Raw genomic sequence first — 23,269 nt, forward strand, 5'->3', positions numbered from 1 at the left:
AAAAAAAAATGTTAGGTTGTCCTCTTACGGTGCAAAGGCATGCATTGATTTTGCTGCTCCGTTCAGCCTGCTGGCTCAGGCCCCGTTCTGTACAGCATGTGAAACAGCGGTGTTCACATGATGATCTATTCCAGCTTTTGGCACATGGTTCCTAGTGGAAAAAATCTGAACAGGTTGGGGATTCCTTGATCAGATGCCAGCTGGTTGAAAGAAAGGCTTTTCACAGGAGTCTGTTGCTGTTTGTCAGCAAAGGCTGGAATTTTTGCTCAAAGAGAGATCATTTCAACATTTACCTGCTGAGAGGCGATTTAACATTGAGCCTGACAGGTCTGGTTCAGACCGCAGACTTTAACCAGAATTCTCCACAGCCCCCAGCGAGTCTCCTGTGGTAGGGAGCCAAGATGCCTCTGTTTCTCATGAAAAGCTTGAAGTTCCTCTGGAAGCTTCAGGGAAATTTTCCAGCCTTTCTATAAGGAGGCAAATAAGGGGGAAGTAGCTGAATGATATTTGCTGTGGAGCTACAGAGCTCCAAACCTCCTGTGTATGTTCTGACAGATGACCTGTCATCTGCGTGAAATCTGGCCATTGATCTGTTGGGACTTCTGAGGAATTTAAGGGTCTAGTTCCAGGGGGTTTGGGAGCCAGAAGGTGAGATACTTGGGAACACCTCTGCCACTAACCCTCTCTGGAATCAAGGTCCCCATAAAGTACATATGGGCTCTTCTTAGAAAAATCTCCCAACTTACTGGAAACTTCCTGCTGACAAGCTCTTTCTGACAGCTCTTTCTGTCATGGAGAACAAGAACATGGCATTTGAGGCAGTCCTGGCCAAATCAGCTGAACCAATTGTGTGAAAAGGGCTACTGCAAGCTCCTCTGCCTACCACTGCTGAAATCTTATCACTGAGGCTTGTTTATCTTCTCAATCCCCACTGCCCTGCCTGCTCAGGCTTGGTCCTGGTGATCTTCACTGTGAAATTTCTCCTTCTGGACAGCCCCACACTTTTTGTGTGTCTTTCCTGGGGCAGTAACCTCTGCCTGCAAATTCCCTGGGGAAGCCTTCTGGCTGGGTTAATGGTGTGATCCCTAATGTGAGAGAACACACACTGGGGAGATGATGTGCTGTGGCACAGTGGTGGAGGTGAAGGATAAAGTTAGCTAACAAGAATATCACTATTGGAGCCAAAGTCTCATTTGCTTTCTGAAGCAAAAACTGGCTGGAAAGTACAGAACTTGCAGCTACAAACTGTTCACCGGTCCCAGCCTGACTGAATTCAAGGTAACAGCCTTGTTTCAAGAGAGCTGTTGAAAGCAGCAGGAATATAAAGAGAATCTGGCTTGATATCACCTCCCCAGAATCAACCTGCCCCTTCAGAAGAAGTGCTGAGGCAACAAGAAGCTAGACTTTGTCTTGACTCTCCCTGTTTTATGACTTTCTCAGGGGTTTGTGTCTTGGAGTTCGATCTGAGGACTTTCTGTCAAATGTACTGTTAGCATTGCATGAAGCACATGTGGTGCTTCACTCTAGATTAATGCTGTATCTCATGTGTGGGAACACATGTAGGTGTGGAGACAGAGAAATCTAGGGCCTTATTCTCTAGTGGCCTTGTGCTTTAAGGATCATTTACACCTTCAGCAAAATGTGTGTGGGGTGGGTATGGAAACACTGCTAAATCTGATGGGGCCTGCCACCCACAGTAGGGGGTAGGTGCAAGTGATTGAACAAAACACCCAGCACATCATCTCCAAGGTCCACAGAAGTCAGGATTTTTGCTATTTTATTCTTCCTCCTGTAACTAAGGGGAGACTGCTCTCTGTAGAAGTGAGTTTGGGTGTGATATGGGGTTTTCTGGGCTATTGGATTGGGATAGATGCAGGAGAGCCAAATGAATAAAAGCACAGAGCAGGAAAAGTGGCTCCAAGAGCTCAGACCATGTACAAGAAACTCTGGGCTCCTCAATCAGAAAAGAGCCTCATAGACAGAATGAGCCACTAGCATGTTTCACATATTTCTCCTTACCAGTGCCAGCTCACATCTTAACACATACCGAAACTGGTTTGATTCTCATGTCTGGTAAATGTGTGAGAGTTCTCTCCCTCCCTGTGAGACTCTGCTAACCTTTGCTCATGCTTTCACTCCAGTGTTGTGACAGGAGAATAGTGTATTCCTTCTCCCAAAACAGCCTTCCACTAAGGAAAATACTGGCTAAGTCACTGTCCAGTGTGTTTCAACAGGGACTCAGGAACCTCTTCTTGGAGAGGTGTTTTCTTGGAAACTCAGCATCAAATCTGTGGCCTCAAAAGAGCCCATGGCAGAAAAGGAGCACTAAGAGGAACTATCAGAAGAAAGACAACGCTAAACCTTTTGTGCTGGCCCAGCTGGGGACAGGATCTCAGCTCAGACTGATATGAGAAGGTGAAGAGATGCTCAGCTGTGTCAACCATCACCACTGCCACTTTGAACCTGCCCTTTGCAAGTGGGTAAGTAACACATTCCCCTGCCTGGTCTTCCTGGGTTAAAGGAGCACCCATGGAAGCAGGACACAGTGCCAGCACATCCTGCTGCAAGGCTCTGGAGAGCAAGGCTCTGGAGAGCCAGAAAGGCCTTTTGAAGGCAGGTCAGGGATGGATCAGGCATGGCAGCACACAGGTGGAGAGCAGGTGGCTCACACACTTGTTTGCTTTCTGTTCTGGCCTGGTGGGTTTGTGAAGGCCCAGCCAGTTGAATCAGTGGGACTTTTACCTCCTGACTTGCAAAGCATTTTGTGGTGAACCTCGAAAGCCTGGTCCTAAATGAAGCCCAGCTGACCACAGGAAGAGCAAGACCTGCTGTGAATCCCAGCCCACTGCAGGGAGGATGAAGCCAACACAAAATGGATGCAAAAAATGTTTTTCCCATGCAAAGGACAACGGGGCTCCACCACTGTTTCCTCTCAATCAGAGAAGCCATCTGGGATGTGACTCCAGGGAACTCCAGCAAGAGCTGTAATTATATCAAACATAATTGAGGCAAGCCAGCAGTGCTCCTTACTTAAGTAAAGCTATGAGGCCAGCAATATGACAGAGGACATACACCTGGGAGTTTGTCCAGCATCCGCTGCTTTCAGTGGGGCTCGGAGCAGTTCAGCACCCAGAGACCTCCTTGATGCATGGTGCTGACCCTGTGAACACCTTGGCAGCAGCTGAGCAATGCTGTGAGGGAGCTTGCTTATCTGGAGAAGTGTTTCTTTGCCTGAGGCTCTGCCTGCCCCACCTTTCTCTGTCCAAACCTCACATCCCCTCACTTGCAAATTTTTGGATGGCACAAATGCTTCGCCACCCTTGACTACCAGGCCCTTTGCCCCCAGCAGGTACCCAGGCAGGGAGAGGAGCCAGTGCTCTTGGCCTGGGCTCTGCTGCTTCCCATGGCACGCCCCCATCCTGGTGCCTCTTTGCCTAATTCTCTGCCCCCACACAAGGCCCAGCAGGAATCCCTTGGGCCAGCCTGACAGCTGTGCTGTTCTGCTCCTCTGGCCCTGAATTCTAGGACTTGCACCTCTCCCAGGTGCACAGCTGGGAAGCAGCAGGATTTACTGTCAGCCTGAACCAGGCCAGCAGGCATTGGGCATCTCAAAGGAGCTATGAAGCAGCCCCTGCCTGCCCGTCTGCCACAGCTCTCCTCCTGCAGGAGCCTCCACTTATCTCCTGTTTCATCCTTTCCTCCTCCTCCTGAGCTCTTTGTACTCCTTCACAGTAGATCTCTTATGGCTTGGCTTTTTTCTCTTTAAATCTTTTCCTCTCTGCTTTTCCACCTCCTTTCTCTCCCCCAAAAATAATCCAAACCTGTTCTTCCTCACTCCCCCGCAGGGCTAGCACTGCTTGTCCCTTCCCCACCATTCCCTCTGTGGGGGACCAGTTTGTCAGGGCCTGTTCAACAGGACTCAATGCCCTTTTCCTTCTGTAGGGATAACATGTTCTCCAGGCCCAGTAGTCCCCCATCCTCACCCAACATGATCTTTTAGCTCAAGACTTCCATGGGTACACAAGGTTGATTAAGACAAGCCAAGGTGCAGCTCTCTACATCAGCACTCTGCCTGCCTCCACTCGTTTTGGAGATGGGATGGAGGAAGGATCTGCTGGACCTTCCTTGTCAGTGGCCGGCAGGGCTGGCAGCCAGCTGGTGTGGGAGGTGACACTGCCCTCCTCGCATGGTGAATGGGGGCTGTCCCCAGCGGCACTCGGTGGCTCCTCGCTGGCATGCCGAGCGCCCTGGGGCTGGCAGCCCTGCCTGGAAGGCACAGGCTGGTGGTGGCTCGGTGGCGCTGCTCCACAGCCGTAGCCTCTGGTGGCAGCTCCGCGTTGGCCCTAGTGTGGTGGCTCAGTGGTGACTCTGAAGTGGCAGCGGCGGCTCTGTGGTGTCCCCGTGGTGGCAACTCAGAGACGCCAGCGGTAACTCCGTAGCGGTGGCCCTTAGGCTGCTCGGGGGCTCTGCGCTGTGCGAGCGGCGGCAGCTGAAGCGGCACCGGGAGCTTTGCGGTGGCTCTGGGGTGGCACCGGGGGCTCTGCTCAGCCCCGCGCTGGCAGCTGCAGCTCGGGGCAGACGCCGCTTCCCCAGGGGAGCGCTCCCCCGCGGCTCGGGCGTGGCGTGGCCCGCAGCTCGGGCCCGCGCTGCCCCGCGCCTCCTCCGGACCGGCCCAACGGCCCGCGCGGGGGGGAGCGGCCGTCTCGGCCCGCAGCCTTCTGCCCGCCCCTGCTCCCGTGGCAACGCGTGCGGCGCGGGGCGGACTCGGGGCGGACTCAGGTCGGGTCGGTCGGGGCGGACTCGGGTCGGGTCGGTCGGTGCGTACCGCCCGCAGGCAGCGGCGCTGGGGCTGCGGGCTGCGGGGAGGGCCGCGGGGCTGGGCCGGGCGGGCGCGCAGGTGTGAACCATGAGGGAGTTCCCTCATGGTGCGGCAGGGCCGGGACGGCTCGGAGCGCCGGGAGCGCGGTGTCCAGCGGCCGGTGCCCAGGGTGGGCGCTGGGAGCAGCTCCTGGCGCTGCCCCATCCCCACACGTTAACAGCCCCCGGGCTGCTCCTGCCGCGTCCCGGGGTCTTTCAGAAATGAAACGTACGGCAGCGTCCGTTTCACCCGCGTTGCGCTTGGTCGGTGACACAAACGCTGTTTGTGGGGTGGCCGTGTGAAGGTCCTGGGCACCCGCCGGCCGCTGAGCCCGTGTCACGAGCAGCACCGGCCGCCCCCGCCTGCGCTGCTCCCGGCGCGGCTGTGCTGGCGTGCTGCTTTCCCGTGGAGAAAAGAATGCCTTTAAAAACCCAGAGGAAAATCAATTTTAAAACTCTGCAAATTGTTGGAGGGAATGGGCTGCTATAAAACTCGAAATTACTTTCAACTCGCTTTTTAAAGTAGAAGGGTTTTGAAGTACGGGATAATGTTTAAAGCAGTTTGTTGAGAGCGCATCACCTTGTCTGAGCTCATATTGTAGGGCTTAAATTATAGGAAGAGGGAACTTCTGCATGCTGGTGTCCAGATGGTCTAGTAGCTGGGATTCTGGCTATGCACAGATAAATAGATTTTAGATAAATAGTAGATTTCACTCTGTGGTTTTGCTTAGGGGTTAGATGATATTTAAAGTACTATTCTCTAGTTCTGTTGCAATTTTTAGCTATTTTAAACCTTATCTGAAAGGAAAGAGTCCCATCTTGTCAAAGCTTTGGATCAAAGAATTGAAGTAGAGGCAACAGATCAAAAAGCTCATACCAGACGTTGAGCAAGACATGTGGGAGTTTGACTCTTGGATGTGTAAAGCCTGGATTTACCGAGAAATTGTAATTATAGTTTTGCCACAATGACACACAGACGCTATAACTAATGTTGTGTCAGCAGTGCCATAAGAATATGCTCTCACTTTAAATAGTTCAATTTAGCATAATACATCATACCTGGTATATCTAGGAAACATGCTTTTCAGGTGTGAGGGAGCATGACTAAATTAAACAGAGATAGGTGTCACAGCAGTCAGGAAAAGATTTTATAGCTAAAGCTGGGACATCTTGGTGCCAGCCTGATGTTTGCCAGCAAAGAACAGGGAGATGCTCCCAGGTGTGCCAGGTGGGGAGAAGGGTTACTGAGGAGGGCAGAGAAGCTGCTTTCAAGAAGACATCTCACCTGCTTGCAATGAGGTAGACTCCTATTTCCTCCACCTTTGTGCCCCTCCTTGTCAAAGGAGAGCCTCAGTCCTGAGGAAAGTGCTCTAAGTAGGAAAGGACTGAAGGTTGTAAACATGGCAGGTATCCAGCCTCTGCCCCCAGCTGGGGTGTGAGAGGGCACTGGGCAGTTTCACTGCTCTTCTTCAGGATCCCTCGCTCAACCAAGGAATCCTTGAGCGCAAGCTACGTGGTACCATCAGCAATTGCTGTAGCAGAGCTGGCTGAAAACTTGAACTGCCGTTGTGTACTTGCTGCAGGATGGAAGGTGTTCTCACCCTGGCAATCCATGCCAAACTCTGCTGCTCAGGGATGAGGGTCTGGGGTCACCCCTGGATGGAGGGAGAGGAGGATAGCCCTAGGTTTGCATGCTGCGCATTCTTTCAAGGCAGTTGGTGTTCAAAGCTTGGAAAGAGGGAACTGCTCTGGAGTAAATTTCTTGGCTCAGCAGTTAGGCTGAGTAAAAGAGAGAGGGTCTCTTCTCATTTTTGAAACCAGTCTGGAGACCATTCCTGAGAGGTGGATGGGACCAGCCAAACCACCTAGCTGGAGGCTAGCACTGAAGCGAGCTTCCCACCTTGCTCTGAGGACCTCCTTGTTGGAAAACTCAGACACATCCCAGCAATTGGGGTGGCAGGAGAGTAGGACTCCCTTTGTGCTTAGCAGTTCTCCCATATCCACATCAGCTTTAGTGCTCTCAGACAAGCTATTTTACTGATTTGTTTGGGGAATTGCTGGGAAAACTTTGGATGCCTAGTTTTGTTCTTATTTTAAGTGGTGTGTCAGATTTCTTTGGAATTGCAAACACAGGGACCTTCCCTCTGTGCAGCTGGGAGAGCATGATGGATGTTTCTGATCTGGACACCTCTGGAGTAGAGGTTTGTTTTATTTTGACATAAGTGCTCAGGACGGACTTTATTGAGGTGTGAGTGAGTACACAGTGAGCAAAGTAGCAAAGAATTAGGCTTGCTGTGGGTTGTTTTGGTACATTTTTCCCCAGTCATGGAAACTTGTCCATCATGGGCAACAGCCACATTATTTTGGTTCGAGCAGAGATTGCCAGTCCTGCTAAATTGGGAATGGGTTCAGTCACTCACCCCTACTAAAGGTTCAGATGAACCTTGTGTCCTGGAACTGGCTTCTTTAATTGGATGATTTTAGGATTCTGGTGGTAAGAGGCAAAAGTACAGCAAGTCATGTGGGCACGGTGGCCCTGCTCCCAAGGAGAGGATGCTCAGGTGACACATCAGGAGAGGCACCACAGGCTTGTTCCGCCTTGCTGCTGTTCTCTGAGCCAATGCAGCAGGCACGAAAGAGTCCAGCAGTGATTCATCAGGAATCCTTGGATCTTGGCCGATTCCAATCAGTCCTGCTGGGCTGCTAAAATAGATATGGCCAGAGCATAAAATAGCTAATAAAAACAAAATCCTCCATGGAAAATTCATTCTTCAGGGTGTGAGGTTCCAGTTGCCATGCCAAAGCAAAGCTGAGAGGAGAGAGATTGGAGATTTTCTAGCTTGAAGGAGGGGAGGGGGTATTATTGATCTCATCTCCCAGGTCTTTCCAATCTGTTCGTTTACTCCATTTCACTTAAAAGATTCGCATCATGGTAACCTTGATTTATTATCTGATTTCTTTTTTGATTCAACCTCTCAAAATTGTGCACTGGCTTGAACCTGCAGTAATAAACCCGCACAGTTATTCCCTCTTATCTCCGGCGTGCATGTAATGCTTTCTCTGCTGTACCCGATTCATTCTCACAGACAGGCAGCAAGGTGAAATTTTGAAAAGATTGCCCTCTCTCATCAAGAGTATAGAGTGAGCAGAGTTTTCTCTCCATTCAAGAGCAGAGCAGAGAGGCCATGGCAGGAAGGGATCCAGTGCTGTTGTCTCTAGGTCAGGATGTACAAGTACTGTGCCAGCTGTGGCCTTCCAGACCAGACAAGGTCTTTCCAGAACTTTGCTGTGGAAAGCTGGAAGAGCAGAGGCCTGGCTACCAGAAGTAAGAAAGATCCTAGCAAGGGTGCAGGAGACAAACCACTAGCCAGGTTGGGCTAGAAGAGGAGTCTGGGTCTAGCCCTGAGCATGAATTTATCAGTAAGCTCTATTGGCCTTGGAGTACCTTTGAGAGACACCATGGAGAACTTTGACTCATAATTTATAGGAATAAGCTACACAGGTATGTGTACATTGTTATATCAGTGCATGCATGTGCAGGCTGGAGGGGTTTGTGTCACTTTAGCTGTTCTAATTAGTTACAATAGTCATCTCTGTGTTTAGACAAGCCTGAAACCAAGGGTTGCATTATCCTCATGCCAGAAGTCTGAGAGCTATTCTTAATTGGTATCTCTCAGTGCACAAAGGTTTTTTATAAAATAAAGTTGTACAGCTGTGATGTTTGCCTGGACTTGTGTCTCCCAAGGTGGAAGAGCAGAAATTATTTGTAATTTCTGAGCAAAAATGTCCCCTGCAGGAGGAGAAAGATGGGAGCTTCTGGCAATATTTTAATATGTGTTAGGTGATGCTTAAACATCTGTCATTAATTATTTAAATGAAAGAGGCAGACTTACACTTGGGAGTAGCTGTGTTGGTATCCTAGGCTGTAGCCTACTTCCATTGGAGTCAAGTGTGACTAGGTTTTTAAGGGATTTGGGTGCAGCAAAGGTAGTACTTCTCTTGTAGTCCCAGTTTACTCAAATTCTCCTGGCAGCCTTTTGAATGCTGCCACAGATCCAGGAAGCCACTGCAGCTTAAGGAAAGCAGCTTTTCATGTGTATACTGCTGGTTTTCCCGCTCCAAAACCCATCTGGAATAATAAAGCAATCTCTTTCTCCAGGGTTAGTGAGCCATTGAGGCAGCCACATGAGTCTGATGGCCCCCAGGTCATGAAGGCAGCGGTTGGTATTGAGTCAGGGGATCGAACTTTCCGTGTTACCCACTCATTGTAGCAAGTCAAGGCTATCCAGCACTGTGGGAGGGTGTGGAGGAGTGCCAAAGATGCAGTGTGTGACAGGCAAAATGTCTTTCCACTCACAGGAAGCCCAGGGTTACATCACAGTGTTGTTCTCCTGAGAAGATGGAGAAAGCAAGGAAGGATTTGAGGAAATTTGTGAGTAGGAGCCGTCCTAGTACCAGCAGTGAGGCTTCTGCTGATGTCCCTACTCCAGGAACCTCCAGTAGCTTGAGGGTAAGTGCGAAGAGCAGTCCTTCCTCCAGCACTGTCCTGAAAGTAAAAGACTGATGGTATAGCTGGTGTAGACATATAGATATACAGGCTTCACCCCAGGTCCTAGACTTTCCTTTGCTCAGAGGCCTTTGTGCAAGACCTTGATCTTTATAAAGTGAAGCCATGAGGCTTATCCTGGTCGGAGTTGTGCTGCCTTTCTCTGTAGCCAGTGACAGTGACAGCACTGTCACAATTGCCTGGGTTTGGGATGGCAGTATGGCAGGACACACTTGTGGTTCTGGTGATATATGGTAGTAAAACCCTAATGACTGGCTGCCTAATCAGCCTCCAACATCCTAAGCTGATATCAGGCCAAATGCTGCTGGGAGATCCTCTGCCCCTGTGCACTGGGCTGAACTTTTCAGGTATTTGTGTCTCTGAGCCTTTTCTGACCATTACTCACAGTCTCAGTTGTCCCTAAAGATCTGGTAAAGTCAGTCTTACAGTCCCACTTTGTACCTCCATGATCCCTACTCACACTATGCCACCACTGTTCTCTGACACTTCCCTCACATTCCAGGGTGCTTCTGCTGGCCCCCACGTGTCCCAGTCTTTGGTGAACCAGGCAGGCCAGGAGCAGCACACCCCTAAAGGTAAATACACTGAGAGGGAATGTGGTGGGGCAGGAAACTGGGCCATAACTGTTAAGGTTGCCTATAGTGGGCATGCTGGAAATTAGGCTGCTGCCTCTGGGTTTGTGCTCTGCTTTCATTTTCAGTGCTCAGGAATGGTGCTGAGCTGCTTAAATATCCCATGAAAAGTGAATGTCATTTAGAGGTGCAGCAAAGTGATCTGAGTGGGTGGTAAAACCCTGCTTCCTTTTCTCCTGGATAGATCCTCTTCCCCCAGGGTTCAGGGTGGACTGTGCTGGTGCCTGTGGGAGTTCTGGTCCTGCTGCCAGGAGAACACTTAATTTGCATGTGTTCTTACTGTGCATGGAGCCAGCAGTGTCCCTTTCCTGTGAAAACCATAGAGTATCCTGAGTTAGAAGGGACCCACAAGGATCATCAAGTTAAACTCCTGGCCCTGCACATGACAACCCCCAAAATGGGACCTGCCTGTGAAAGCTGTATTTGGGATTTAGGTATAGCCAAAATCATGGCCTTCCCTCATTTATTTATTCTGCACCCAGCTGCACCCCAGAGCAGATTGTTCTCCCTAGATGCAAGGGTTGTCTGTGTGTACAGAGCTGCTGGTGCCACCTGCTTACAAAAACTTGTGTCATGGATGCTCAAATATAGGAACAGAGAATGGTTGAAGATTTGCCAGCACTCTCCTGGCCCCTAGAGCACTCCTGGGGATATGGATCATAGACTGGCAGTGGGTGGGAAGAATGTGTGTGTGTGAGAGGATTTTAGAGAAAGATGGGAACTGTATATACCACCCTCCTGTGCTTAGATGTGACATTTATTTTCATGAGTGAGGACAAATGACTGCTTCCTCAAGTGAATCTTGACAAGCTAGACTCATCTTTAACAAGTGGAGACAGAAGTCTATTTATGATCTGCTGCTTCTTCAAGGGGGAAGAAGCCATCAGGTTGGAAATGTAAATGCAAATGAAACACTAAGTATTGACATAAATAGTTGATAGTGCACAAAGTGCCATAATGGATGGTGCCACGGATTTGGCAACAATAAAGTGACTAAATTAGAACAGCTGTGCTCCTTGACAACAAATACAAATCAGGGCCATTCTGTGAAGACCCCAAGCAAGAGATGCACACAAGGCTAAAGAGCTGCATTTTAGAGATTCCTCAATATTATGTTATGGACCATGCAAGTGTTAAAAAGCACATTGATGCCAGCCTAGCTGCCCTTCCTGAGGAAGGGGTAGAGAGAGAGAGGAGCCAGTTAGTAGCTATTTCCTTTAGTCTCTAAGCAGACAACATACAGCTACAAGGCTTGAGTGAGGGGCCATTTTAGAAGGACAAGGGAATGACCTCTTAGAGGACCCTTCCTGTAATTAACCATCCTGAAACATGTCTGGCTTTAACATTATTGGCTGCTGTGCACAATTGCTTTGAAATCAAGGGTCACATCCATGACTCCAGAAGCACATGCAACACGATGAACAGTTGGGTTCAAAGCTTGACATTCAAAATACCCAATTCCAAACCAGAACATTAAGTTTCTCCTTGATAGAGTGTGAAAGTTCATCAAAGGAAAATCTCTCTCACTCCACTAAAATCTATTTTTAGTTCAATGCTTAGCTCTGTCTAGGGAATAGTGCTTTTTAAAGCTTGCATGCAATTACTTAATTTAGGTTAAGCTTCAAATTCCCAGTTTGCTGCTGTTCTATTATTTGCAACTTGTTTAGCAATATAAACAGTTTGGTTTATTTATGGGGTAAATGACATGGTTTAATTTCTGCCAGTTCTTGGAAATGTATACTTTTTGCTTAGTCCAAATTTTTGTTGAAAGCGTTTGGCCAAATGGTGAGATTGTTGGCTGCTTAACTCAAGTTTTTTCTCACACCATTGCTGATGTGAGTGGGTGGTTTGATTGAGAAAAAGCTGAGAAGAGAGAGGTTTGTCCCAAGGTGTGAATAGGCACTTCAGAAGACAAAGATGACCTGTGCATCTTCTTTTCCCCTGTAATATTCATAAACCATTTATCACTACCTTGACCAAATTCCTGCCAGCTATGACTGACTCTTGGTCTCAGGGCCCCACAGAGAGGCAGGGGATCCCATCCCTTTCTGAGGGTGATGGAAGCTGTGCACTGGAGACAGTAATTGCCCACTATCACGTAGAGAGTCTATAGCAAAGCTAGGAATAAAACAGAGCTCCTTAGAACCAGGTCAGTGCATTGGCTTCCAAAAATCTGCATGACAGTAATTCCCAGTGGAGTTTTCTTCTATGCCATTATTTTGATACTGGAAAACCATAATCACATACTGTAGCAGGAAAAAAAGGTCTTTCTTTCTGTTTCTAATTTGATGTCTGCTTGATCTCTCTTACAAATCTAGTGAATTCTGCAGACAGCCCAGTAGACAGCAGAGTCCTCCTCTCTGTGTGAATGTAAGGTGATGCCTTGTGGTTTCAGATGTGTTTCTCTTTGTTTCTTAGTTACAAAGTTCAGGATGCCTGGGAACTTAAAAGGTCTCATGGAGAAGCAAGTGGTTGGACCATCCACTGAGATCCTCACTGAGTCAGATTTCCCTGAACAATCATTTAGGCCCAAAGTGCAGATGCCTTTCAAACGTGTTCCAGGGCAAAACCCTCGGAAGGTTGAAGTAGAGAGGTAAGTAACCAGAAGGTGGCTAGAGGCACCATTGTGGAAGGGACACAGCAGATTAGGGTGTTGACTTTTGCTTTCAAGACATAACATGTCAAAAATCCTTATCCTGTAAGGCAGTAGTCTCCAAAGTGGGGCATGCATGAATTGCAGAGGGTGCAAAAGACAATTCACTGGGATGTGGGAAGAAAACCTTTTCTTAATAGTATTTATATAATCTTTTTGTCATTCTTTTTTTAATTTCTGGGGTTGTGTATGCTCTATAATGTATTAGTAGTGTAGTACAGTATATAATTTATAGATTGGAGTAACTGATTGTTCTAGGTCACTTTCACTGAATTATTTTGTGCTATAAATGAAGAAATAGACGCTGATGCAATGTATACTAAAAATGTTTTTACTGATAGGGGTGCACAGTGAAAAAGTGGAGCTGTAGGCATGGGAATGCTTATAGGCACATTAAGTGGTTATTTTCTCTTCTGATGTAAACCAGGAAGAGACGGATGTATCTCACCTTTGATATTGCTGAACTCCTGGCCAGCAAGGGGATAGACTCCAATCAGCTGATGCCAAGGCACTATGATCCTGACAATATGCCACCTATTGAGGAGACAAAAGATTCTGTGTTTCCCATCTACCTCCCATTAAAGGTAAGAGAGCACGTTTGGTACTTGTGATCTGTCTCATTGCTTATACCATAGGAGGTTTCTGAGAACATTTAGCCACTATTGACACAACAAGCAGCAACACAAGGAAATGCTTTGGAGCTGGCTTGGGCACTGAAGGGTCTCTACAAGATGCTGAGCATCTTCTGCAGGGTGCCCACAACTTCTGTCAGAACAAATAATCCTTGAGAGTGCTCCTCACTGGCCTTTCCAAAGGAAAGGTGTCTTATGTTTCCTTCTGAATGCAGTAGTCAGCAGTATTGCTGCAGGAAACCTCTCCAGGTGTTGGTCTGTTCTCCCTAGCAAAGGGCTGGAGGTACAAATACTGCTGTTTGGGAGAAAATTGTCAACCAAATATCAGAACAGCTTTTGCACCTAGGCTGACTTCCATATTTTGTAGCCCATTTAGGAACTGCATGTTAATGTTTTCCTCTCATGAAATTTTTTATTGGGTGTTTTCTTCTTTCTGAAGTAAACCTTTATTTTACTCACGTCCTTGCTTTTTAGGTATTTGACAATGATGAATTTGACTGTCGAACTCCAGAAGAGTGGATCTCACTAGGTCTAGAGCCAGGATCTTCTGACAGAAAGCCAGTGCCTGGAAAAGCACTTTTACCTACAGATGATGTACTTGGACATGGTAAAACTTGAATCAGTTCCTGCTCAAGCAGGACAACACTAATGGGTACAAGCCCTTTCAGCAGAAGGGAACATGTAGATTCTGATGAGTGTAACTCTGAAAAACTGTATCTCATTCTGGCCAGGCTCAGGCAGTCAGAGCAAGAGACCAGAGTTCTCACTGACTGCCAGTCCTGCCCTAGACCATTTCCACATTTTTAGAAGTTGCCTTTGCCTTTTGGCTTTTCGTCAGCACAGACAAAATTTCTCTTCATTGATGCATAGCTGTCTTCATAGAGTTAGGTAACTTGCACATGGTATGTTCTGCCTGTATTTCTCTGCAACTGCAGGATCAGAAGGATGAGTTCAGACTACAGTGAACATACAAATAGTAAACCTGGGCCAAATTAAGTGACGTGGACATTGTTTTCCAATCATTTGGAGCCTTCTCAACGAGAAGGCATTACTAGGTACAGTTGTACTGATGTCCAGCTCTGGCTACAGCTCACATTAACACATTTTCAGTAGCTTTAAAGCATGGAAATGGGCATGTGCAGCTCTGGAGCAGCCTCCAGAGGCCTGACTGTCTGCAAAACTGAAGCATAAAACATAAGCTCTGTGTATTTGGGCAGCCAGCACGTGATGGCTGATTTCTGCCTGCAGCCGTCTTGGGGAATACCACACCTAATCACCCCTCATGTTGAATGGACAGCATAATGCTGTCCTGATCTGTGTCCATACTGATATCAATATAAATACATATCTGTCTGGTGTGTGCAAAACGTTGAAAATTCTAAGCTGTAAGACCTAAGTTCATTATTTAATTGATCACAGCAGAAACTCTGTGAGATTGACTGAGATTCAAATGAGCAAATGGCTTTGACTGTGGCATCACCACTTGGATCAGGAAAGCCCCATTTGCTGTAGCCTCCAAGAGAATGGACTAACCCTGTTTTAATCCTTGGCTCTCTCAGAGGACCCCAAAAGCCAGGAGCTGATCTACAAGTGGATTGCTGTTGGTGTTCTGGATTATGACAAGGAGACAGACCTCTACTTGGTCCATAAAACAGATGAGAAAGGTCTGGTGCGTGATGAAGAAGGGAGACCAATCCTCAATGGAGGAGTAACTCCAGAAGGTGTGTTTCAAATAAGGTCTTTTGGGACCTGTCATATAGTCCAAGAGCCAGTTCATTACCCGTGTTTGTCCTAGCTGGAGATGGGAAGGACACCAAGAAGTCATTTAATTCCTTTCACTGTTATCTCTCTTGATATGTGTCAGTTTAACTTGTCTGAAAAAACCTCCAGGGAAGAGAACTCTACATCTTAATTTGATCCCATTTGAGGTTTTCCCTTTGTAGACACCTTTCTTTTTATTTCTTCTCCCATCCTTCCTGCCTCCAAGAAAAGGAAAATGTTAGGCTTTCTGGGTCAATGCCATTTTGAAAGGGAATGTGGACAGATTAAAATGAAGTACCCTTCTCCTGAAACGTTTAGAGCTGCTCCTTATCTCTTGCTGTCCTCAGCTTTGGCCCCTCATTTTGATCTCCTACAAGCAACCCAATTATCCTGTCTATGAAAAAGCTGCTGTCAGCACTGCAGGCCATTCTGAGTTTTGTTTTCCCTGCAGCCTCTTGTAAGCTGTACTTTGATTTCCCAGGAAGAGCTCCGTTGTTGCCATGTCAGTACTGGGTGCCACGAGTTTGCCTGCAGTTCCTGGCCGAGGATCCCCAGGTGTTCGCGGAGCGCGTGGCCTGCGCCGACAGCCTGCGCAAGAAGACGCAGGGGCTGCTCATGTACCACTTGTACGTGGACTGCATGCCCACAGAGGGGCTGGACACCATCAGTGAGAAAAGCCTGCAGAGGGTGAAGCGCTTGGCTATACACACTCCCAGACTGAAGGATGAGAAGAGGTAAAGCACCATGTACACATCTGGGGCCTCAGCCTTCAGTCCATAAACATTGTGGGACTTGATGGGCTACAAAAGAAGTGTCAGTGGAGGCAGGACTTGAGCAGCCAACTTACAGACCATGGATCTCACCTGCCTTCCATTCTTTGCACACCACTCTGTTGCCCAGAGTGGCATTAGAAGGAGGCAGATGGCAACCCCAGGGCCATGTGTACAGGATGGGTGGTTCTGTCAGTGTTCCCAGCAGAAGTAGTTTCCATATGCAGACCCACCAAGCCATGCTTACACTTGCAGTTAAATGGCCTTCAACAGCAAGAAGGTTGACAAAAATGGCATGGCTGACCTTGTTGTCCCCCTGTGCTTTTGAGGAACAGATCAGTCATTGCTGTACTAATCTGCAGATCACTCATTGTCTCCAGAGACCTGGCTGTTGTCTTCTGGTGACCCTTCTACCTATTAACAGCTGCTAAAACAAATCAAAAGATCTGCAGAGGGGAAGGCAAATAGAACAGGAGATCTCCACCTGAATATAATAGAGTATCTCTTTGTGATGCAGTTCATATTGGGGAGGCATTTTAATGTCTCTGGGCTGATGAATCATGAGCCACTGATGGTGTTGCTGGGAATCAGCCGTGACTGATTGCCTTGCTCAGAAATAGGAAGGTGTGAGGAGCTGCATGGTCTGCTGGCCTGAACTGGAAAGTAGGAGAGTAATTAGTCTCTGTGAGCAGAAAAATAGGGATAAAGAAAAGTACTCTGCCTGCTTGAGGTAAAGGATGATGATTTCCTAAGGCAAATGGAGCAGGGTTTCAGCACTTATGTGAGTGTTCTGGCTGAGGAAATGGACAAGAGGCATTCAGCAGGAGGCAAATAGGAGGCCAGCTTGGATAGCCCAATTTTTTCAGAACTGCCAGCTACTTTCTTTAGTTGGTGGCTATTTCTCTTTCCATCTGTAATGTTTCTACCCAGTGGAGATGTTGCTTTAAACTGAAAAGACACTTACGAGGGCTACAGTCCTAGTGCTCACTCCCTGCTTACCTCTGTCATTAAAAGTCCAGTTGATACCTTTGCTGGCTGCTTCATTGTCTGCACAATTCTCCTGATGTGTTGAGTGGTAGAGGTGGGCTTCTGGGTAGCACATCTGGGAGGGAGGGAGAGAGGGGTGGAGTTTGCAGTAAAGCTACAGACATACGTGTGCTCAAACACCATGGGTTCTCGGTGTTTCTGTGTCTTGTAACAGCATGTTAGACCAAATAAGCAGCCTGGAGAAAGAAGTGAAATTAGACTATAAACACACCATGAACATGGTCAGCTTTGACAGAGTTGTCGCTTCCAAACCCCAGATGTTTTCTTTTGTTACCCTTCCAGACAAAGAGGAGAAAGAAGCACCAGAGAAAGGTAGGGGACATGGTGAAGCAGTTTGCATTCAGTGTGGTTACCTCTTGTCTTTAATAGGATTCCTGGTTTGCTGTAGAAACTCTCAGGTTCATGGTAGTGATAAGAGCTGACAAGGGGCAGCAACAGGAGATTATGTGAGACTTTTGACTATATCTCCTCTTTTTTAGGGTATATTTGCATGTTCATGTTATCTCAGTATAATACATTAGAACTCATCAGCTAAGCTGCAGTAACTTTGCAAGTGTTGCCTTAATGGCAACACTTAATGGCACTTAATGGCAAGTGGTGCCTTAGTGGCACCAAATGTTTGGCAGTGTGATTAGCTTACCTCTGTGCTGGGACTGACTGCCTTCTCTTTGCTGTGCCCAGTTGGGAAATGCCTCAGGTGTAGAAGAGGGCTCAGGCTCCTTTAGAGTCCTAAACAGGAAGAAAATGGCCCCAGTAAAAGATGGGAGGGCAGGGAGGGGGAGGTGAGCATATTTTATGCGCCTCAATCTTCCAAAAGCAGGAAGGCCTCGAGTTGCCTCACAACTGGCCTCTCACAGATGAGATGACTCAGCTGTGCCTTGGAGCCTCAGTGGGAGGTTTCTTCAATTCCAATGTTCTATCCCATGGAAACTTCATGAGCCAAAGCCCTGGGAAGGTCAGGCACCAAGACAGCACCTCAGCCCCTAATGGGAGGCGGCAGAAGGTCTCTGCTGCAGAGCAGAGACTCCTTCATCCAGTCCTCTGCTGAAGCTGCTGCATTAGAGCAGAGTCCTTTTCACAAGTGCTTCCCAAAGGGATCTGTACTCTGTTTTTAACAGAAGCTGAAATGGATGTTGCAGGCAATGACATTATTTCTTTTTTTTGGTGCTAGGGCTCGTCTCTATCCCAGACTATCCTTTCCATAAACGACAGAGAGAATTCAACCTTCTCTCACTCCTGACCAGGCCAGAAGTCATCCATCTCCTTCCACAGGTACAAGATGAGTGCCACAAGGCAGCTGTCCTGTCTCTGTTTAACACAACCATAACCAAAGTTGTCTCTCTGGAGGAATTTGAAGAGATCCAGACTCAGACCTTCACTCAGGTGAGCAGAGGTGTGAGGGATGAACACATGGAGCAGGCAGCAGTGCTGTCAGTGTGTATTAGACAGATGCAGCAGCTGCAGATTCATCTTCTTGGAACTGATGAGCTGTCAAAGGAGACATCATGTTTGGGGCAGGGAGGAATTTGCATGTGCTTGTCAAATTTACTGGGATATGGGGAGAATGGGCTGAAAGAGTCAAAGTGCCCTAGTTAGGATCAGCCAATGCTGACCATGCTCTTAGTCATGTGTTAAACAGGTGCCCATATAGGGCTGCAGCCCCTCTTTCCTCCACCTTGTTTATACTCAGAAGTACTGGTTGGCACTCAAAAGTTTCTTTTTTTTTCCCTTTTATTTCTTTTTCTTCATTTCCCCATCCATCCAGCTGCAAGGCACAAGATCCTTGATTTCTCCTGAAACACTCATGGGAATAATGCTTTTCTACACTCTATATTCTTTATATACTTAATTAAATTACTCTGTTTGCAATGCCAATAGAGAAAGTAGGACAAAAATTTGCAGCTCTGTGGTAATTCCCACCAGAGGATCTTCATGTCCTCAGATTGAGGGCAACCCATTGCACCCTCACTCCATGTGGATGTAGCCACATGGAGTAACTTGCACAGGGTTGCACACTGAATCAGTGGCAGAGAATGTGCTGGTCCTTCCTAGTCCCATGCTGTTTCAGCTAGGCAGTGTTGCCATCCACTCAGTGACTAAGGTTCTTTTAGTACACACAAACAGCAAGCTGCCTATGGAGTAGAAGTGACACTTGGTGGCATTTTAATAAATTAAAATACTGCAAACTGCTGCTGCCCTTGGCTTCTTCTGCTCTTTCTTCTCACTTGTCAAGAGAAGACAACATTCTGTCCTTTACGTGCTCATCATACTGTCTACACAACTTTTTGTGAGGGACCCAGACACAGGCAGCTCCAGGGATGCTGCTCTATAGACAAGAGGAAGGAAAGGAAACACTGTGAGTAAAACAGAGAATAGAGCACTCCCACTTTTTAATATCAGGCTTTCTTTTTGTACGTCTTTTGTCTGTGCAGGAGATATATGACCAGGTTCAGATGCCACATGTGTGGCAGGGGGGGTTTGAGAGCTACTTTTAGCTACCACAGCTCTGAGAGAACAGTTTCCTTTCACAGCAGAGAAAGGTCCAACAGCCCGAGTTAGTAGCTCACCTTGCCATACTGTTTTCCCTCAGAGGATTACTCGGCTTGCTTTTTACTTTGCCCTAGGTTCAAGTGTTTCTCAGGGATACTTGGATCCCTACCATAACGACTGCGATTAAGAGCAGCCTTGAAGATGCAGACAAATGGTTCAACCTGGAGGAGAGTGACTGGGATGCCTACCAAAGGTCCAAGCTGCGTAAGCTGATGGAGCGCATCAGATTCATGCTTCAGGACTCTCTGCGGTACCTGGTCCAGAACTCGCTCGTCAGCTTCACCCAGTTTGTGCTGGATGCTTGCCAGAGTGTCCTGAATTGCTCAAAGGACATGGAATGGGGGGATGACATCACCAACAGTCCCTACATGTAAGAAAGAAAGAAAAATAAGGGATTGAAAGAGCAGAAAAGTGTTGTGTTGTTGTCTTTTTAACTACTGTTCTGTGAGCAAGCTTTGCTCTGTGTGGGGCCTTTATGCTGGGCAGTTTTCCCTAATCCTCCACCTGACATGTTCACTGGAGTATGGAAGAAGGACACAGAGCTGGCTGCTCTGTTAGCACAGCTTTCCAGCTGCAGTTAGTGATATGGAGCAGCCCATCAGAAACAAGGTCTGCTGTTTTGATATACTGTTCTAAAGATCATCCACCTCCAGTGTTCTTGGGGGAGCAAATTGTTATTGCTAATTTTTTTCTGGATGCCAGGAAGAATACCTGGAGCATGGTTCTTAATTCCATTCTTAGATGAAATGTCAGAATTAGAATCTGGCCTGGGATCTCTAAAGAATACCAAATTTAGGTTATCCCAGTGCCTATAATTTTGTTCCATTGGATATTGATTTGAGGATTTTTGCTTTTTGTGGTATTAAAGAAGGAAGTTAGAAATGGAAAGCCAGAAGAAAAGAAAAGAAAAAAAACCCTCTGCCACTCAAATGGGGCGTCTTACCCTTTAAATCAGTGGAACTCTTGACACTGACTTCAGCTAATTCTGAGCCAGGCTGGTCACATGCAAGATTAGAAATACTAATATAACTTCCAGAAGGTGCATTTTAGGAGTATATTGGAGATACTGAATGGCTAGTTTGAAAAACACCTGCAGTTTTTCTGTAAAGCAGCTCCAATTCTCAAGATAAGGTTGTGACTTTTGGGGATCCTGATATGTCATGATTGATGGTTCCTTCACCTTTGATAAAAAAGAGTTCTCAGTGTCTTTACTGTCAAATTGAGAACACAGTGTTTTATATCTTCATCTGCATGAGACAGTCCTCTTCTTCTCTGCTTTCCTTTCCTGTCCAGCAGGCATTTTAGTATCAGCACCAGAGCAATACATTTGTGTATCATATTCTCAAAAAGCATCCCTGTTCTTTCTTATCTCTTCCCACCACAGGCCTCAAAGGAATCCACTCTTTGTAACAGTCATTGAGTTAGACAGCAGTGGTGTCCTCTTCAACCCCTCTGTGGAGAGGGTTGAGACATCTCTCATTTCTCTGTTCAACAATGGAATCCTGGCCACTCACAGTATCCCGCAGCTGGAGCAGGTGAGCACTTCTGCATCAACAGTGATACAGCTGTGCACGTGTCAGTGCGTTGCAGCTCAGCACAGACACCCCTGAGCTTGTACTGAGGGAGGGAGGTGCAGAAGTGGCTACTTGGGAATTCAGTTAAATTAATCTGGGCGCAGCACTATGCTAATGCAGTTTTATTCTAATAGGGTTTCTCCAATGTCCCCAGCCTTGTAGCTCTTTTGTCTGGTGGTTGTTTCTGCTTTGGTGCTGCAGGTTCTGTGGACACATTGACACTCTGGTTGCCCTGAGTGCATGGTGACTGGTAAAAGCAGACTCATAAAGGAAATAGCATTGTTTCCAGTTTTGTTTGATGCAAGTCTCTTCTGCATATGCATCCTTCTGTCTGCTACTGCAAAAGCCCTGTCTCCTTAGATCCTCATTCTTTGGGGAGAAGGGCACATAAAACTGATCAAACAATTCCTGACACAATGTGGACTGTGGACTGCAAGAGTTCCCAAAGGTGCCACCAGGGATTGCCTTGCCCCTCTCCTGAAGAGGCACAGTTAGCTCTGTTTGTCCTGAAAGACCTCTCTCCTTCCTCTTCCAGTATGTGTTGGAGAATATGGATATCACAGGCACCCCCATGCTGGAATCAGTGGGTTTGCAAGAGCCAAAAGTAGAAGAGCTACGTGAGGCTCTGCGCTCTGCCATTCAAAAGACTTGGATACCTCTCCAAGCCTACAGCAAGAAATATGAGAAGTTCTTAGAGATAAATAACAATGACATCAAGTACTTCCTAAAGTAAGTGGCTTCTGACAAAACCCCTGTGACCCCAATGACAAGCCTTTGTGGAAGCAGTTGTGTGGATGTGCTGATGTGAGAGTGTGGGGCTGTTCTGAGACCACGTGCCTCAGATATGAGATCAGGCCCCTGTCAGAGGCTGCCTTCAGTCATGGGTGACAGTCCATGCTTTTAGAGGACATTGGTGGTGGCATTGGGAATTTCTTCTTGTCTCTGAGAGCAGTCACATTCCTGTCATGCTCATCAGTGTAATTGGAGATATTAATGGCCCTAAAAATGAATCATCCTGTTTGAGAATCCAGTTAGCATACTTGACTCTAACCTCCTTCCTATAGTGTCTGCTAAGGCTGATAGCATTCTGTAGAAAGTAATGTTTTCTTTTGTTTCAGCCTCATTGTTTTCATTGCCAGAAATCTTTGCACCTATTCTGTCCTTTAGCCTCTGTTTCTTTAATGGACTTCTGTTTAGGTCTTAAATTTTCTCCAAACAGTGGGAATGAAGCCCTTTTCTTATTTTTTATCCCGGCTTGATCAATTTACAAATCCCATCTGAGAAATTCCTCTCTCTCCCCGGAATACACTAGAGTGCCTACCCTCCCCTGAAGAGCCTCCTGATCTTACCCTTTTTACACTAGTCCTTTTATTTTGTCTCTCCCTCTCTTCTTGCCATATTTATTCTTTCATCACTTTTTTCTACTCCTATTCTTCAGCTAAAATATTTGTGCTCTTATTCCACTCTGCACCTATTGTGTAAGTGTATGCCTTAATAATTTAATGTCTTGATCCTTTGATTGGACACAAACAGCCTAGATGCTCAAATATTCTTAAGGTCTAAAAAGCCTTTTTTTTTTTGTTGGTGTTTTAATTTACAGACAATATGAAGAGCAATTTCCACCTACTCAGGAGGTGACGAAAATAGTAGATACATACCTGTCTGAAAAGGAGACTCTGGACCACCTTCTACCTAGTTCTATTATCATTGGCCCCTTTCAAGTCAGGATAGAACATATTAGGCATAGTTTGTCTGATAAACACAAAGCACTTGCTGTTGCCATGTTGGACATGTTGGCTAAAACCCTCCATTCACAGGTGCAGAAGGTAAGTTAACTGGTTCAATGTATTATCTCTGTCTTGTCTTGTCAATGTACTTTTGAAGTGGCTGTGTTTTTATGAAATGACCAGAAGGCCACATTGATGAGGATATTTTTAAAGATCACACTGGACTGATAATTTAAAATTTAAATTATCAAGGACATATGCAAACTCAACCAAATGAAGAATTAAATATATTTAATAAATTACTTGCCTGAAAGCTGTAGCTCTTGAGATTAAATTCTTCAAGAACTTGCCATTTTACAAAAGGATGTTGGTGGATTGAAAAGATCTGTCTAGTAGACAACTGAAAAGTCCTTCTGCTTCCTCTGAGGATAAGTGGAATATAGGCAATTGCCTCTGCCAGCTAATTGTCTAAGTCTGTTATTATCATCATTTTCACTAC

At 46.8% G+C, this 23,269-nt stretch overlaps 1 protein-coding gene across 1 annotated transcript in view; it reads left to right on the plus strand.

Annotated features, from left to right (window-relative positions):
* Positions 1 to 4,789: 4,789 nt before the first annotated feature.
* The window catches only part of DNAH1 (dynein axonemal heavy chain 1), a 71,598-nt gene continuing 53,118 nt past the window's right edge, over positions 4,790 to 23,269 (plus strand). Inside the window, exons 1-14 of the mRNA XM_077786093.1 lie at positions 4,790 to 4,817; positions 9,217 to 9,367; positions 9,927 to 9,999; positions 12,475 to 12,649; positions 13,137 to 13,293; positions 13,816 to 13,948; positions 14,901 to 15,062; positions 15,584 to 15,836; positions 17,074 to 17,231; positions 18,091 to 18,302; positions 19,544 to 19,839; positions 20,854 to 21,004; positions 21,579 to 21,772; positions 22,644 to 22,869. Of these exons, the coding sequence (XP_077642219.1) occupies positions 9,257 to 9,367; positions 9,927 to 9,999; positions 12,475 to 12,649; positions 13,137 to 13,293; positions 13,816 to 13,948; positions 14,901 to 15,062; positions 15,584 to 15,836; positions 17,074 to 17,231; positions 18,091 to 18,302; positions 19,544 to 19,839; positions 20,854 to 21,004; positions 21,579 to 21,772; positions 22,644 to 22,869 (2,301 nt within the window). The 5' untranslated portion in view covers positions 4,790 to 4,817; positions 9,217 to 9,256. The remainder of the gene's footprint in view (positions 4,818 to 9,216; positions 9,368 to 9,926; positions 10,000 to 12,474; positions 12,650 to 13,136; positions 13,294 to 13,815; positions 13,949 to 14,900; positions 15,063 to 15,583; positions 15,837 to 17,073; positions 17,232 to 18,090; positions 18,303 to 19,543; positions 19,840 to 20,853; positions 21,005 to 21,578; positions 21,773 to 22,643; positions 22,870 to 23,269) is intronic.

Source organism: Lonchura striata, chromosome 12 (assembly GCF_046129695.1).
Source record: "Lonchura striata isolate bLonStr1 chromosome 12, bLonStr1.mat, whole genome shotgun sequence".
In the NCBI taxonomy this organism is placed as follows: Eukaryota; Metazoa; Chordata; class Aves; order Passeriformes; family Estrildidae; genus Lonchura; species Lonchura striata.